This window comes from Pyxicephalus adspersus, chromosome 3 (assembly GCF_032062135.1).
Source record: "Pyxicephalus adspersus chromosome 3, UCB_Pads_2.0, whole genome shotgun sequence".
Taxonomy (NCBI): Eukaryota; Metazoa; Chordata; class Amphibia; order Anura; family Pyxicephalidae; genus Pyxicephalus; species Pyxicephalus adspersus.
In genome coordinates, this window is record NC_092860.1 from 57,220,891 (window position 1) to 57,238,214 (window position 17,324).

Sequence of the window (17,324 nt, forward strand, 5' to 3'; positions counted from 1 at the left end):
CTATTAGCAAGTGTTTTCAATCCTGGAACAGATTTATTCCAGATTTGCTGGATCACCCAGGTTCACTGGTGAAAGTGGTTCCATGGTTCCCATATTTTTTTAGCATTTCTGGACAACCTTCTCACCAATTGTTCCCTCCTACTAACAACCTAGTTGGTGACCCCACTGTAAAAATCCTCCCCCGCTTTTACTTTAATTTTTTTTCTCAGAATTTTCAATTCTCCCTGATCTTTTCTATTTTCTTTCTGGAATTAAGGTTGACTCTAACATACCTTTTTTCAGCAGTAATACCATATAACACTTAATGGTCTAAAGGGCCACTGACAGCCCACCTTTAGGGAGATAGTAAAAGTTCACCTCTGATACACTGACATTGTCCACTAAACTACTTAAAGGCGCACCTTCATCTTGGTATCACCCTGAACTTTACCCATAATTTTACTATTTTTTTCTACTATTTCTTTACTAGGTACAAATAAAGTTACTTAAACCAATTAGATTGTTTCACAAGGTCTTTTGTAAAATATATCTGATATGCTTGAAACTTTTAAAAAATGTATTGAAATCAAAACAGTAATGTTGCTCAATTGCTTACAACTGTTCCGCTTCACAAAAGGAAATTAAATGAAAACTTCTGTCTTACTTGATAGCATTCTGTGTCCATCAGCCAATATACCTATAAATATCAACTTTCACTTCAACTGGTTTTCTGTCATTGTGCCCACACTACTAAGGGTTTTTAGTTTCAAAACAGAAAGTGGATTCCTGAGGAATCATGCTAAAATCATTAATCTGCAGACTGTGGGTGAGCAGTCTCTAGGGAAATACAAAATGCAACTGTATTGCTTTACTTTTGGAAAAGGAATTTCTATAACTTTCAAACATACTATTTTCTAATGAATTACTATATCCTCAGAAAAAACTCCATTTAGGACAAATATTTTTGTTATATATGCCGATCCGCCAGAATTTTAAACCATTGAGAGCTGAAGTAAATGACAGTAAAGTGAACAGTAAGTCCAATGGTTGAACTGGCAACAAAGGTTTCAGAACACACATGGGCCACAGCTTGCTGTATACTGCCAGCAGACAGGTCAGGGTGCCCATTCTGACCTTTGTTTATTGCATATCCTAAGCCCATACAATGGATAAGTAATCAGAACTGGATCGTTAAGCAATGCATGAAATGCTAAGGCAGTGAGTATTAAAGAATCTACATTTTGGTACTAACACACAACTGCTTTAGAGGACTTGTGGAGTCCTTAGAGCTGGTATGGAGGTAATATGGGGGGGTAGTTAAAAAAATGCATTAATAATGCAGGCAGATACAATTTACTAAGCATCTTACCTATACCCCCTGCATAGATCAATATCTGCATGTAGTAGAGAATTAGTTCATGCATCAGCGTGTCATATTTAGTAGAAGATAGGAGAATTTTACAGCTGTCATTTCCAATTATGTTTGTGCAATGCAATTTATCTTTTACTCAGATTGTTGTATTACCAAATTTTTATATGATGATGTATGATGGGAACATTGTTCAAACAGTAACAAAACAAGACAAATTTGGTTTTCATATAGCAAGACATTGTCATTGCAGATCCGATTTAATCAATATTTTTTGCACATATTAAATACAAGATCTGACCTAATTAATGAGCTTTTTGAAAGTTCCATTTTCTCATCAGTCTTTTGTTGACTAATACCTTATTAAACCTTTTATTTGATGGCACCCAGAGTTGTAATATCTTTGAGGTTTTCATCTGAATGACTTCAAAGTTCAACTTTAATACCACCGCCTGGTTCAAGTTTCAACCTATTTCTTTAGTAATCTTGTAAAAATTCTTGCATATCTCATGAACAGAGGTATTGACCACCTCATTGGTATGGATTAGGTGGATTTTATGAGCTGGAGACATTATATGGCACATTCTACACTTATTTTATATCTCCAAGCAAAGAAGGTGTTCTGCGTTTTTTTTTTTTGTTGGACTGTGGTATTAGGAAAGCCGATGGCTAAGTCCTTTGGCACTATCTTACCTGTTTTCTGGAAAATGGGGTTTTGATCCCCACTTTCAGAAATGGGTCCTTGCTTTATACAACTCCCTCAAAGCCTTTTTTACAGTACTTAGGCTTTTGATCACCCCTTTTTGATATTGGCAGGAACACTAAAGTTTTGCCCCTGTGGTTTGCTTCAAACATTAAGCCACTTGATAAAGTCATTACAGAACACATCAATATATTTTACTTAATTTAGCCATCATGTTTTTTCAGTGGTAACCCTTCTGCATACTATACTTTTAAGTATATCTCACTCAAAGTTTCTTATATTCAGCTAATATCTCAGCCCTACTTTGGCAACTGTGCATGTTCACCAATTCATGGCTGGCTACAACATACAACTGCAGTTTCAATGACCTTATTCCGCAAATTATTGTATTGTTTTTGCATTTTATCTATTAGGATACCTCTGCATACACTACATATAAATCAAAGATGAATATTTGGCTTTTTTTTGGTGAAGCAGGAAACCTCACATATCCCAAAAAGCATTATTCCTAGCCAAGTACTGAGGCTGTTAATTACAAACAATATTAACTGATATGTGTCTGCAAAAACTGCCCAATTTACAACTCATGATGTTTTAGTTAAGCCTCTCTTAGGGTTTCCTAGACTCTGGAGCAATGACCCTGTTTCTATTGATATGGGTTCCTCCAAAAGCTTGCAAGCAGGTTGCCAATCTTTTCCGGTTTATTACCATTCACTTCAGGTGAGACAAAATCTTATACTCTGGTAAAGTTCTGTCCCATTTTCCTTCACCACTATTATCTGTAATACAATATTTTATCTAAATCTTGAAGAATATTTATAATTTGTTTGTAGAGAGACCATGGTCTTTATAAACCATATAACCATATTAAGGCCTCTGGGATCAAGACCTTCACCCACCTTTTCAGTTCCTGTGGAAGTCCCCCATCTGAGATTTTTCATTATTTGCACATCAAAAATGTTAATTCCACCATTTGAAGTTTTTCTTCTTTGTAATGGTCACATTTTTCAGACAGATTTTTAAGACCCCCAATCAGGTGGTATAATTTCTGTGATCTATAGGTCTGTGATCTTCTGTGATCTATGGGTCCCTTGTATTCCCTGGTAGGTAAAATTCCCACACTGCTTCTCTCTGTACATCAGTGGGGAAAGGATCTTGGAGTTACTCTTGAACATTTGGATTGGCAACAAAAATGGCATACTATATATGATTGCAGTAATATTGAATCAGAGGTTGAAACCAGTTATAAATTACCTAAAAATTGTATAATTCCTGTGGGTCATAAAGCACCTAATGAGATTTGTCCTTAATACATAGTAAAAGTTGTGTTTTCAAAGTTCTCAAACATCAGGCATCCTTCTGGTGGCTCGGTTTGACTACTGGCATTACAGCAATTGGCTATGTATCAAAATGTGACATTAGTAAGCCAGTGACACTGCCTGAAGAAAGTTTCTACCTTTTGACCATGTGTGGCCAAGTATGTAAGCCACTGTTATACCCTACTGTTAGCAAGTCTCTTGAGACACCAGTATTAGAGTATTTTGAATAAAAGAATAGGTTAAAGAGCAGAACAATGTGTTTAATCAACGTTTATGTTTAAGGCTTTATGCACACGTCAGATGATTGTACTACTGCACACATCAGATTTTGGCCCAGGACAAGCACAACAGCACTTGAGGTTGTTCATTAATCCTATGATTTAAATGTATTTCTAACAGGTAACAGGAAGACCATTGGATCTACATTGGGGATGCTACATCCTACATAACATACATAAAAAAAAAAACAGTTACTTAAAAAAACAAAACAAAAAAAAACGAGCAAGTTATAGAAAAATTGGAAACCTTAAATGTAATTACTAAGAGACCCTTGATAAATAAATCTGAATAAATATACATTTAAAAGCAAAGATGCAAAAGAAAGTCCCAGACCAGTACAAAATATGTTGCTATAATGCAGTCGTTAGTCCATTAACAAACTAGTGTGCATTACACATTACTGAACGTTTCAGCATAGGAGCAGAAATAAGATGACACAGGTAAAATGGGATTAAAATAAAAGAACTTCACTTTGAAAGGTTATAAAAACTACCACAACAATGTGTATTCCATCCAGTCACATCCTTTATTAGATAAATAAAAAAATTCACATACTGTCTATCAGAGTCGAGATCCTGAATTGCCCTAGCACAACATTGTGTTGAAGCATGGATTTTTGGATATAGCATGTAGTTCTAAAAAAACTGTGGGGGCTGATTTATGAAAACTGGAATGGGGACAAGTTTTTGAGTTTTCATGTATATCATGTACAGTATATTGCACAGCTCCTTCCCCACATTGAGCAATATAGATTAGAAAAAATTTCATTTAAGACATTACATGACTTAAAAAACAACACAATTAGAGAGACAGTTAAAACCCATGAGTTAGTATACACAGGATCATTATCCTGGAAACAGTCACATTATTAATATCTGTAGTCATTTATCTATACCTACATTAAGACTGTTTGAATCTGAGCTGTCCAACTTATGGCCCTGCACCCAATAGTGAAACTGAGTAATTATTTGGGTGAAGTTATCCTTAAAGCCTATCTGTGACCTTCTGAGAAGGTTTTGGGATTGGGATTTGTTTTTGCTCCCAATTAAATCTGTACAGACAAATGGGTGGAGTGTTCATCACCAGGACAGGATGATTCACAAACAATGTCACATTTGCAGACAGTCTAATTCTGGACTGTCCAACATTTGGCCTGTGGACCAGATCCCAGCCCACCAAGCTGTTTTTCTTGGCTCACATATACAGAAGCTGCTTGGTGCTGTAACCTGCAAACAAAGAAACCACAGCAAGTCTCCTATTACTCAGTTCTTCTGCTGGGCTCTACTCTAGAATATGCCATCTCTCAGAACCCTGGAGAAAAAGCACATGTCCCTACAGTAATGAGCAACTTGGCCATGTCTACTTTCACTCCTGGAAATTTGGTCCATTGAGTGTTCGAAAACATGCAGAATATCTGGTCTGTAGGAATATTGAACAACCCTGGTTTACATTGGTTTGCTTGTTCAACATAACTTGTTAGAATACTACCAGAAACTACAGTATAGTTTTTATTGAATGGAATGTTTTATCCTATATTGCTATTCAAAATGGTCCCTCCTACTCGTAGGATAAGCTAAACCTAAAAGGAAAAAAGTAGAAAAGGCACTTATCTACATGATTAGGGAAAAAAGGACGATAGAAGACTAGCTTCTGTATAAAACCTATTAGGGACCCTCCATACTCAAATCTCCTTGTAACAGATAAGAAAAACATTAGGCAATCCTGCTCTCTCATTCATGATGTATTTCTTTGGTCCTTGACAAAATATATAAAAAGAAAAAAGCAGTATAAAAATAAAAAACACAGTAAAAATACCACACTGTTTAAACAATTGAAAACAAATGAAGTTCTCCTCTACATGAAGAGGTCTGCTGAGCATTTTGTAAAGAAGAAACCACTTGATTACTTTCCAGACTAAAACTTAAGCTAGTTGTTTAATTAGAAAACTGTTGGAAGAACTACACATCTGCAGTCTTTATTATCCATGCTCATATCCTAGTAGCTTTAACATAGACGTACATGCTCTTTCTAGAGGCATGCATTTCTATCCGCATACAAACATCACTACTCTAGGCCCGAGGGAATAATGCAGTATCAGCAAAACAACCCAAAAGGAAAAGTTTTCTGAGATTAGTTAGGTATATGGTGACACTTTTAGATAACCATTAATACAATCTAGCAAGTCTACAAGTCAGCAAGATGGGGCAAAGATCATCTGATCTCTGTAGGTACCTCTAGTGGACATCAGGAACACTACACAGGAAAGGAGCATATATTTAGCTCCCACAAACACTTGAGGTTACAGAATTCACTATTTTCTAAGGCTTCACAAAAGGAGGTATGGCTAATGCTATCTCCCCTGAGAACTGTAAGGCACTTACTAGGTCATACGCATACCTTTATACATATGGCAGTATTATATACTTGCATCCTCAATCTTTTCTTGTCACTAATTTAAAAAAAGAAATCCTCTGTAAAGCAAATATTTAAATACAGACAATATGAAAGTCTACAATATGAAAGAGGGGAAGGGGAGAGGCAGCTTGGTCTGTTATGGGGTGCACATTGTATTGTTGTAAATGCACACCATCTAAAAGTCTTGTTCGTCAATGTAATTGTACTGTTGCTGGTCATCATCTTCATTATGATTTGGCAGGTCATCAGGATTGCCCTTGGGGCAATATTTAGGATCATAGATCTGCCGACCCAAGCCAAAGATCTGCCCACTTTGATTGGCTCCTTGGTTATATCCCATCTGCAGTGACATGGTAGAGTTGTCACACTTTTCAGTACCTGTTTTGGTATCATAGATGTGTCGTCGTGTTCCTGGAGCAGTCATACCCACCTGGAACAACATTGCAGATTAGGACAATAACAAATAACTTTAGGTATTTTACTAATACCACTTTCAATGCTACAAAGCTATACAAATATAGTTAACAGCACAAGTATTAACAGTTTTATTAACACCTATATTCCTAAAGCAAGCATTTTACATGCCACTAAATGGTGGGTTATTATGGAGCAATACAAATAAGCCTTGCAACATGCTATGATATAAAATAAATCTGTAAAACTCAGTGCATATCAGAACTAGCATTTTAGTGCTCAGAAGCATGGTGTATTAGGTAGCTCATTCATTCAGAATAAGGGGCATTATTTTACCTTAAATTATCATACATTAAAATATGCATTGTGATGTGAACAAAGCCAACCCATACAGTAGCTTAAAACTGACTTGCCAGTAATATGTATAACCCCCCACCTCCAATCAATGATGCATTAAAATCTCACGTATATATAAACATTTTTGGGAAACAAATGTGGATAAAATTCATGTCTTGCTAACATATGTCTTATATATAGCCAATCTTATATTTACTAGCATCCGTCCCTTTAAAACATTCACTTTTTCAAAACAGTCATTTATTTTATCAGTATTTCACTATTTGATCTGATGTGGACCTGTTGCATAAAAACTGGCTTTATTATATGCTTAAAAAAAATGTTTTTTTTTGAATGTTTTAAAAAGTTACACATTACAAGGGGTGCTATAAGAAAACAGGGGAGACAAATGTTATTCCCCAGTAAATATGAACAGATATACTAAACTTCTAAACTGCTGTAAAGTGACTTCAATTTTGTTTTTCTGCTCACCTGGCTGGCTCCTTTGTTGGTTCCCATCTGTAGACTAATAGTAGAATGATCCATAGGTGCCATGATACTATGCTTTGGGTCATAAAGATGCCTTCTTGTTCCATATGCAGTCATACCAGACTGGCTTGCACACTTATTTGTCCCCATCTACAAGATAAAGATAAGTTACAGAGATATATTACACAGCTCAGTTGTTCAGATTTGGAATTTATTTTGACTAAGCTTCCCCTGAAAATGCACAGGTCTAAGCATTTGTCTGTTCCTATGTGTCACCTTCCTTCTAAAGTCAAGAGTAGTCCATCCTCACTCACAAAATTCTTTGTGAGTGAGGATGAGCTTAACAAAATTAATAGCTTAAAATGTAAAAAAAGACTGATTCTACAACAACCTTTTTAATAATTTGATTCCTGCTTTGGGTCTGTTACCTTTAATTCTTCTTCTACTACTACTGCTCTTGGCAAGTAAAATTAGCACCCTCATGGAATCCAACTTGGCCATAGACTTTGCAAGGTGAACAAACATGGAAGTTTAATTCAACCACTCTTCAGGTTAACATGCCTATATTGTGCTTTATTTACTTGTACACTTTGCCAAGCACACAAAATTTATGTCAATAGGGAAGAGAAATTATCTTTCTCTGCAGACGATTTGATGGCCTTTGGCGATAACCCCACATGATCTGCCACTTCTGAGGACCTCTCCTGTTCGTTGTCTGTATGATCGTGTGAACGGAATGCATCAATTTCTTTACTTTTCCTCCCTCTTCCAACTTTTTCCACCCCCCTTTCTTTCTTTTACTGTTTATTTTCCTCCTATTATTCTTGGTCATTTGTTGAGTTAAAATTGACATCAATAAGGCTTGAAGTCAAGTATTTTTAGGGTTTGCGTGGGGATACATTTTTATTGTTTGGATGTGGTTTTAGCTTTATAGATGTTTTTATTGCATTGGCATATTTACTGTATGTTTTGTATGTAGATTTAGTTGATATCACGGGATCTTCTAACAGGTATCAAAACCCTTATTAAATCCCGAAGTATACAAAGAGAACAAAGGGATATTTAGGTACCAAATTACACCATTTTTTTTTTCACTCCTCAACGTGTTTTCATGGTCTTTCTTAAGAGAGTGAGTATTCATAAAAATGCCACTACAGCCAACAAATCCATTTGGGATCACATCAGAAACATGATAGCAGGGGGCGTCAAGGAGGAACCCCCGTTCAAACTGAGCAATGTGATTGGCCTTGCATTTTTTTGTCCTGATGACCAATACTTCTTTTCTCTTCCTCAATGTATGGTTTGGGATATGACCACCATAGATGCATTGTTTTTATGAATACTCATCATCTTGCGAAAGTTTATGGTAAGTCTATGGAAATAAATTTTTTTTTTTGTTATTCATAATGTGTGATTTGGTATCTAAAAAGTTTTTCCTGTACACATAGGCAGGTCTGCAGGTTTTGGTCTTGGTTGACCTGGTCAATTTTTCAATTTAAAATGGATTTGCTAGATGCCCAAAAAACACTACACAAATGTTCAACATTCTGCTCCGAAAGAAAGCCAGAAAGGTGCTCATACAGACTGCAAGATTGTTTGTACCAAAGATACAACATATGTACTCCCAATCAAGATTTACCAAACATATCTATAGTCATATAGTCAGTTAAAGAGGTAAAACATTGGCAAAAAAATGTTTGGAAATACACTTTACTTTTGAACCTTTTATCTGGTCAAAAGTCAAATATCTGCCAGTGTGTACCCTTACCTGCAATCCTATAACACACTGCCCAGCCTTCTTAATGTTTTCATCAAAGTTTCTTTCTTGCTTCTCAGCATACTTCACCCCAATATCCACATCACTCTGTAGACCTTTTGTCTTTGCCTGAAATTGAAAAGGATTTAAATAGAAGATGAAAAAGGAAAAGTCTTTTGAAAGTGCTCATTAAAAGGCATGCAATACCCCTTCATCCTGGTTTTGAAAATAACCAAATATTACTTTGTGGTATTGCAAGAGCTTGCTGCCTCTATTGTTCATCTAACAAGTGCTGAAGTAATGTAGGGCTACTGTACTTAATTAAAATCACGTGTTTTACTTCTAATCATTAAAGCCAGGTTTGCATTGCTGCATGTGTGGTAGCAAGCACTACTGTTTATATGTAATTACCGGTCTTGTGGTTGCCTGTTCATTTAAATGAAAAAACATGCATGACTATTTTTTTAGTTTACATATCTATCATAACACATGGTACAATTCGTAGTGTGTTGCAATACAGTGCACTGCACTGCAGGACTGTCAGTGTTGGTGTGCTATTCAGAAAAAAAGGCACCACCATGTGTTATGGTACTGCACCAAACAATTGTGTATGAGGCTTAATACAAGTCCGTGTGAATATATGGTAAACGCTTAGAAATACTCACTGGCTGTTTACAATAGAGAGATGACAAACTGCAAAGATTTGGTTCTCACAGAAAAATAGCTAGAGAGGAGAGAACAGTAAAGTGCTTTTACTGCTTATTCAGAATATGTAAATTCTATTGTATTACAATTCTGGGCACAGGTTCATTTATATATTTGGACAAACCACTTCCTCTGAATGTTCCTAAATGCTTTGAACATTATGATGATGTGACTGGCTACAAACTTTTCTAAATGTAATTCACAATTAGATACCCTAGGTAGTTATAAAAAAGAAAATAATTTTCTAACACATTGTTAAATCAGTGTCACAGTTTCTTTCTGGATATGAAAATAATAATAAAAAAAACAAAGGCAGTTTTGCAATGTTTGCCTATATCATATCATGTACAGTATATTTGCCTTATAAAGTACATGTAACATGCATTTCAATAGGAAACACCGGCAATTATTTGTTACTATAAAGAGTTCATCAAAACCCATGGATAAATTAGATTTTTAACATACCATTCCAGCTAAGCCCAGCAAAGAAACTTGTACTTGGGTCATATTGCCATTCTCAAATAGGTCATTTGCTTCAAACAGATCTACAGATTTCATTCCATAATTAGACATAGCTCTGATGAAGTTTGAAAGATTTTCCAGCTGTGGGACAGAAAAAAAATTATTCCTAAATACAAATGTGACAATATATTTATTTCATTTTTCAATGTTAGGATAATGAATCTCTCATTACATCCCAAGTCTTACCATTTTAATACTATAGACCTCAAAAAATTACAGTTCCAGTTGTTAACCCTTTAAATTTGTAGGTTTAAAAACATCTTTAGGCTTTATAAGATTGTAAATAAGTTATCAAAGTCATCCTAAAGACTATGCTTTCTGTATCACATACATACATTACATACATAGAAGCCTAAAAGAAATTTGCAGAATAGTATTCATTTTTGAAAGTATATACTGCATATTTGGTACAGAACTGGTGGCAAGACTAATATCAAACCTGTACAGAACAGACAAGGGTTTTGCAAATGTAACAACTTTTGGGGATGCCATGGTTTTTACAAAATATTGTCTGCATTTCAATACATACTATATTCTAATAGTAGATTTTGTGTATCCTGATCCTCAAAGTGGGACAGAGGTCATAGCTTTCTGGTGGTTTGAATTTGTGCAACTTTTGTTGCTACATGACTGCCTAAGAGGTTTGTAAAATGGACCTAGACACATTTTTATTTGTAGAAAAAAGGGCACTAATTTGTTTTAATGTACAATCATGGCTGAATATCATATTACTTACCTGATGCCAGTTTTGTTTAGAAACATTGATTTTTGGAATGGCATTTGGACTCAACTTGTTCATAAGTCTACAATGGAACAAAAAAAGAATGTATTATCAGTAAGAGTATGAAAAAAAACGCTTCATCTTCCAATCACCTAAAATATTGATGTCTGGGACCAAACAGATTTTTTCAGGAATCAGCACAACAGTTTTTTTTTATTATTTTAAATCTACACCTCCCAGTGCCGATTTCTTAAGTTCTACTGTTGTATAGTTGCATTTGTATGCATAGCTAAAAGTCTAAACCAGGGGTGTCAAACTCAAATACACAGTGGGCCAAAATTAAAAACTTTAGAGAAAGTAGTGGGCCAAACTTGAAAATGTATTTAAAAAATTAAGGAAGTTTTTCCTTCTCATTAGATATAAAACCTTTTCATATGGAAACAAAGAGGTTTTGCTTAACATTCAATCTGGAACAAGCCTACTATAATAGAGAAATATTTTTTTTAAATCTTATGAGTTGCCGGAACTCCCTCTTCACTAAAATAGCACCGCTACTACTATTCCCTGCGTCTATAAAACAGTCCAATGCAGGGCCACGCATAAACAGAGAGGCCATTGGTCTACAGACCCAAGTGATGCTGGGAATTGTAGTAGCGGCGCTATTTCAATGCAGCAGCGGGCCAGCTGCAAGTCATATTTATGATTCTTTTGGGGGCCAAAAAAAGGAAGTTATGGGTCAGATTTGGCCTGCGGGCCAGAGTTTGACACCCCTGGTCTAAACCATGCAAAAAATAAAAGACAGGTTGCCCTGCTTCAACAGGTCCTGAATAGGTAACAAATAACTTCAGATAAACAACTCAGTTTTAAGTTTATGGGCCTAATTGATACCCTCAGGCCAAATATGCTTAGGAGCAGGCATTCATATACCTCTGACCAACTTAGTCATAAACAAATATTTAGATGAACCAAAAATCATAACTTCTGTTCTCAGACACCCATTTGCTGATACAGATATTAATCCCAGCACATCAAATTACCCTATAAAATTTAAAGGCACCTTGCCTATAAAACCCTGTGCCATGAAGATGATCTTCACTGTATAGACTAAAGCAGTCTTTGGGTAAGGTAAAATAGAAGGTAGTGCTCACTACAGGATTAAAGAAGGCAAACAGACCCAGCTTTTGCAAGTTGGTTGCCTATTTGCAAACACTACTAGCCATCACCACCAGCACTCATCATACAGTTCCAACTTGATGAAAACAGATCATTTTCTTTTCTATGGAAGAACAATGTTATATCTTTTACCATATTTACCAGCAAATCTAGTGACAGAGAAAATAAAAGGGATATATCCTCCTGTGCAATCAGGGTTAACAGTTATCTCTCAGCCCATCATTATAATTAAACATCTGCCTGTCTATTGCTAAGCAGTAATGTATTGACAGTAGTTTTTTCCTACTAACATTATACTATAGACAATTTAATGTAAAAGTAACATGGGTAGTCCTACATTAATATACTACACTGCTCATATATAAATACATTTTTTTATGCTAGAACCTCAAATACTTACTCACAAAGGATGACACCATCCTTTAATCCCTTCTGGAAGTCTGGACCAATGGACATTCCGGTGACCTCTTCAATCCATATTTTAAGCTCAGTCTCCTTTTGGGGATCATATTTCTGAGCCAACTAGAAAAAAAAGAAATTAGGTTTAAACCTTAAGTGAAATTTTAACTTGCATAGGTAAAAATCACAAATTTGCTCCATAGCATGCACTAAACTCTGCATGTACTTGCCTATACCAAATTACCCTTGCTGACTGGATTTCATACCAGAACCCTTAAAAATTCCTGTGGAAATTTAAATTTTCAAAAAGCTGAAATTTACAGAAGTGTCCCACCACAAGTGAAAGAATTTAGCCTGGCAATTAGCAGCTTAGGTAAATGGTAGCAGTAGGGAAGGGTGCAGGGCAGTTACTTGTGAACACATAGACTGCTACTTGCCCTAGAATGAGCAATTTACTGGTCTGCTAAAAGAAGATTTGCTACAATAGACACAAAGCTGCCAATGGACCCATAAAGTTCAACACTACACCTATCTACACAAATGGGAATAGAAAATAGAACTGTAAGTTTGGTGAATAGGTTGAAGTGAAAAATACATTGCTAAAAAAACATGTATTTTTAGGATTATACAAACACAAGCACAGAGACAGACACCTTACAATGAAAGAAACAAAGCTCCCACCCAGATTTATGAAAATGCTTTTCTATAATTGACCTCTTTAACATTTCTTTACTATATCACTATAGGATTGTGAAAGTGAGTAATTAGCTCTTGGCAATGTTGTGTCAGATTTATACTGGGTGTGAAATCTACTGCAATGTCATTGCTTGAATCACAAGACAAATTTATTCCAACCCATTTTCAATTATGAAACCACATACTTGATCTTAGCAGTACAGACATGCCAAGAGTATAAAAAGGAAGTAGTCGTATGATCTTTTTACATACAACAAGGCATGGTAACATAATGCCAGAAAACAAAAATTTGCAACAACCCAAGTTTAAGGCTAGGTCACGAACACATAAAAAAAAACATGTAAAAAAAACACGTAAAAAAAAACAAAAAAAAAAATATGTATGCAATGATTAAAAAATGGGACTTGTGTATACAAGCTGGTAGAATTAGAGGCACCAGTGTCATCTATAACAACCAACAAAGATTGCCATTCACTGTAGACATCGCAGGCCAACCAGTTCAACGACCATCCAAAATAAGTTTCCCTAGGCAACAAGTAAAGCTCAAGCAAAGCGTATTAGAAATTCCCTCTATAAGGTGATCTTGTGGTGATCAGATTACCAAACCATTGAATAGAAATGTATAAATCCATTGTTAAACTACGTGGACAATGATTGTACCTGTGTTCACTTAATTCATCTAATGCAAGGTGGCTTAAAATTGTTCCTAGAAAATAGGACAGCTGCATGTGGACTATTATTTAGCTGGTACAGGAAGATGTGCCCATCATCCCGATCTTGATCTTGCTTGAATGCCAAATGAATCACAAGTTTCCCAAGATCATAGTAAAAAATCTAGACTGCAGCTCCTTTTATTGGAAATACTCCTCTAAAGTCATCTAGGAAAGCAATACTTCAGAAAAAGTCAAATCCTGGGTACCTAGAAATTATTAGTGTATCCTTCTATTGACCTGCATGCCAGTACACGAGTAGATGATAATAAAGTAGAGGTCAGCAAGAGGAACCAGTGAGTCCCACAGGGAACCCAGGAGAGTGATACTCCTTACTTTCCTGCACATTCAGCAAGAATATCTCTATGTCACTCACCACTTGTCCCAAATATAAAACCCAAACTAGATGGACAGATTAGGTTAAAAGATAATTTCCTAAGGCTATGAACATCAGAAAATGAACAGCCATTTTGCATTGAGAATTTAGCATCAGACTACAGCCTTTCATTGTAAAGCACTCAGTGGCTAAAAGAAGAACAAAACAACCTTTCATTCAAATAACATAAAAGCCATAAATGGAGCATTGATTTTTCTGTAGAAACAAGAGGGAAAAATGTTACATTTCATTTTTCTTTCCACAAGTTTGTATTGCAACCATCTGTGCAGGAAATGCTCTTTAGTTTTTTTTATTATTACAGCAGTGCTGGTGTTACATAAAAAGTTAGGGGAAACAAATCTCTTATAGTTGCATGCAAACATTGCAAATATAATAACAGTCTTGTAGCCTATACTTTTTTTTTTCTTGCATTCCGTTGTGCATTGTCCTTTCAAAATGTAGACATTTGTCAATAGTCTAAAACTTGATCAATATGGCCCCAAAATCTAGACAGAAAAACAAATGGCTATGTTTATAGGACTAAATGCAAAGAAACATCAATGGAACATAAGAGAAGGAAGGAAACCGTCTCCCCTACAGTTTTATGTACCTTCTGAGAAAGACCTCCTGTCATTGTAACATAAACGGAAGTATACTATGCTACAACTGAAATGCATGTGGAAATGACTTTTGCGGACAGCTAGCAAGATATTGTTTGGTTTTATCAACAATGGTGGTGCACAATGATACAAATGTAAACCCCATTACTATGTTGAATACCACTGCCTCACCTAAGGTTGATCATTTAGTAAGACATACTGTCTGCATTTTCCATCAGTTGACTTTTTGGTGTTGTAGAATTGAAATAAACTAAAATAACTTGTCAAAAGATATGACACTATAGCAAAGAAGCCCAAAGCACTAATTTCAGGATCCATTATAAAATTAATACAATGGGGCCTTTCTGCTTACCAGTGGCAGACAGAATCACCAAAGAACACTGGTACAAGACCAGTTTTTTGGCTCCTCATTCAACATCTAGTAATGTTTTACCAAATAAATCATCTGTCTGTGAAGGTTCTCTTTTATTCAGGTCATTTTATATCTAGTACTAGTTAGTCACATTGAGATGGACTTTACATCACAAGAACAAACCCAGTTTAATGCGAATGACTATTATTAGATAATGCCTTCAATATAATTCAAATAGGAGGTAAGCAATCACACTACTCATTTGAAAAATCTAAAGGTAACTGTGGGGCTGACATATGACATTTTTACATAACCGGATGTCCAATTAGATTCAAAAAGGATAACAAGAATCAAATACAGTCTCATATTTACAGAAAACCTTCACTGAAATACCAAGTCGGTGAAAGCATGAAGGTGGAGACTTGATACCAGATGTGTCTTTGTCAACCAAGTTTCTGTGATACCAACCAGCAGCATATTGAGGCCTGCTGAATGCTGAAATCTCCATATGAATGGAAGTTGTTTCTATACTGCCTGCAATTTCATATTGACAGTGAAGACTGAAGCAAGGACAGGACGGAACCTACAGCAACCAGAATTGTGTGCACAAGTTCTTGATGTTGTACAGAAACCAGGAACACTGGACCAGTGCTGAATGTAACCAACAAGCTATAGGCAAGTAACTGATGTTCTACGGCAACAATGGGCAATGGACTAGTGCTTAATTTTCTATGGCTGCCTGATGGCTATTGGCAAGTATTTATGTTCAGCAGAAATCAAAGGACTTTAGACAAGTTCTTCTGTTTTACCGCAAACATATGGCTTTAGATTAGTACTTGGGCTTACTAAACTATCAGGAGACAATGGACTAGTGCTTAATGTTCTACAGTAACCAGATGGCTATAGGCATGTACAATACTTTATGATCTACAGCAATCAGGGGGCAATTGACAAGCGTGCTAGATTGTTCTTGGCTCCATGCTGCAAAATTCAATCTTACAAAAACCTTGGTGTCAGTTTAAAAATGTTAAGAGGTGAAAGCTATTTAGGAGAAAACGATCCCCATTATTAAAGTTTACTGGAAACCAAAATCATTGAAATTTTAGAATAGGTAAAGATTAGAATGTACGTTAAGTTTTTGCAGATATGAAAATGCAATCTTTTCTGTAATAATGGCAATGCTGGGGGGGGGGGGGGCGCTCCCCAACAGGGACACAGACAACAATAACAACTTTACAGGTCTAACCCTTCTCCCTATAAAAAACATCGAAAAGTTGTGCATACTTTAGGTCACATACATGAATTTAGAAGCCATGGTCAGTGGCCATCCTCATTCTTTACACTTATAGTAGTCCCCCCAAGGTGTAGTCCGGTCCCCAGACACACACGTATACACACACAACACCCACCCCAGCCCCCTCTTCATACACACAGGAAACTTTATAAACCCAGAATATTTCCTCTGACAATTGCTAGAATGCTGAAACGGGTCACCCGGTACCTAGACAAATCATGTGCACAGCCAGGGATGGCTTCCGAGGACCACGCTGTATACCATCATCTTACCCTGTTCCTAACTTCTGCAGACAGTCCATAGGACGGGCCCTTGTTAAACTGAGTGCTCATGCTGGAAGGCCTTGGGATGAATCCGTCTCTGCACCTAAAACCTTAACTCTCTGCTCCGACCGTCTGTCCGTCTCCCCTTCTGTTTGTCTGAGTCAGTTTCCTCTGATTGAGTCAGTGTCTGCGCCCGAACCCCACCCACTTCTCCTCCATTGGCTGACAATAAAAATCCCCATATATGGGCAAAGAGCGCCGAATTCCTCAGGATGGGTATGTCCTGCCTGTCCCAAAATATGAGCGCATTCTCTGCAAGTATCCGGTGAGGGGCAGGTACGGGACGGTGTACTGGGACACGCCCAGTGTACAGGTACGGGGTCTCCTGCCTGGGGCTTGGGGGTACCCACAGTGTGAAGTACTGCAAGCCCCAC

The 17,324-nt window shown here is 36.5% G+C and overlaps 1 protein-coding gene across 1 annotated transcript; it reads right to left on the bottom strand.

Moving 5' to 3' along the window:
• Positions 1–4,156: 4,156 nt before the first annotated feature.
• Positions 4,157–17,058, bottom strand: CNN2 (calponin 2). The gene is made up of 7 exons (XM_072404807.1): positions 16,900–17,058; positions 12,581–12,702; positions 11,023–11,089; positions 10,230–10,367; positions 9,072–9,188; positions 7,307–7,453; positions 4,157–6,494 (listed from the first exon to the last, which is right to left on the bottom strand). The coding sequence occupies exons 1-7, from the start codon at positions 16,957–16,959 to the stop codon at positions 6,240–6,242; spliced, it is 906 nt and encodes a 301-aa protein (XP_072260908.1). The 5' UTR covers positions 16,960–17,058; the 3' UTR covers positions 4,157–6,239.
• Positions 17,059–17,324: the final 266 nt, after the last annotated feature.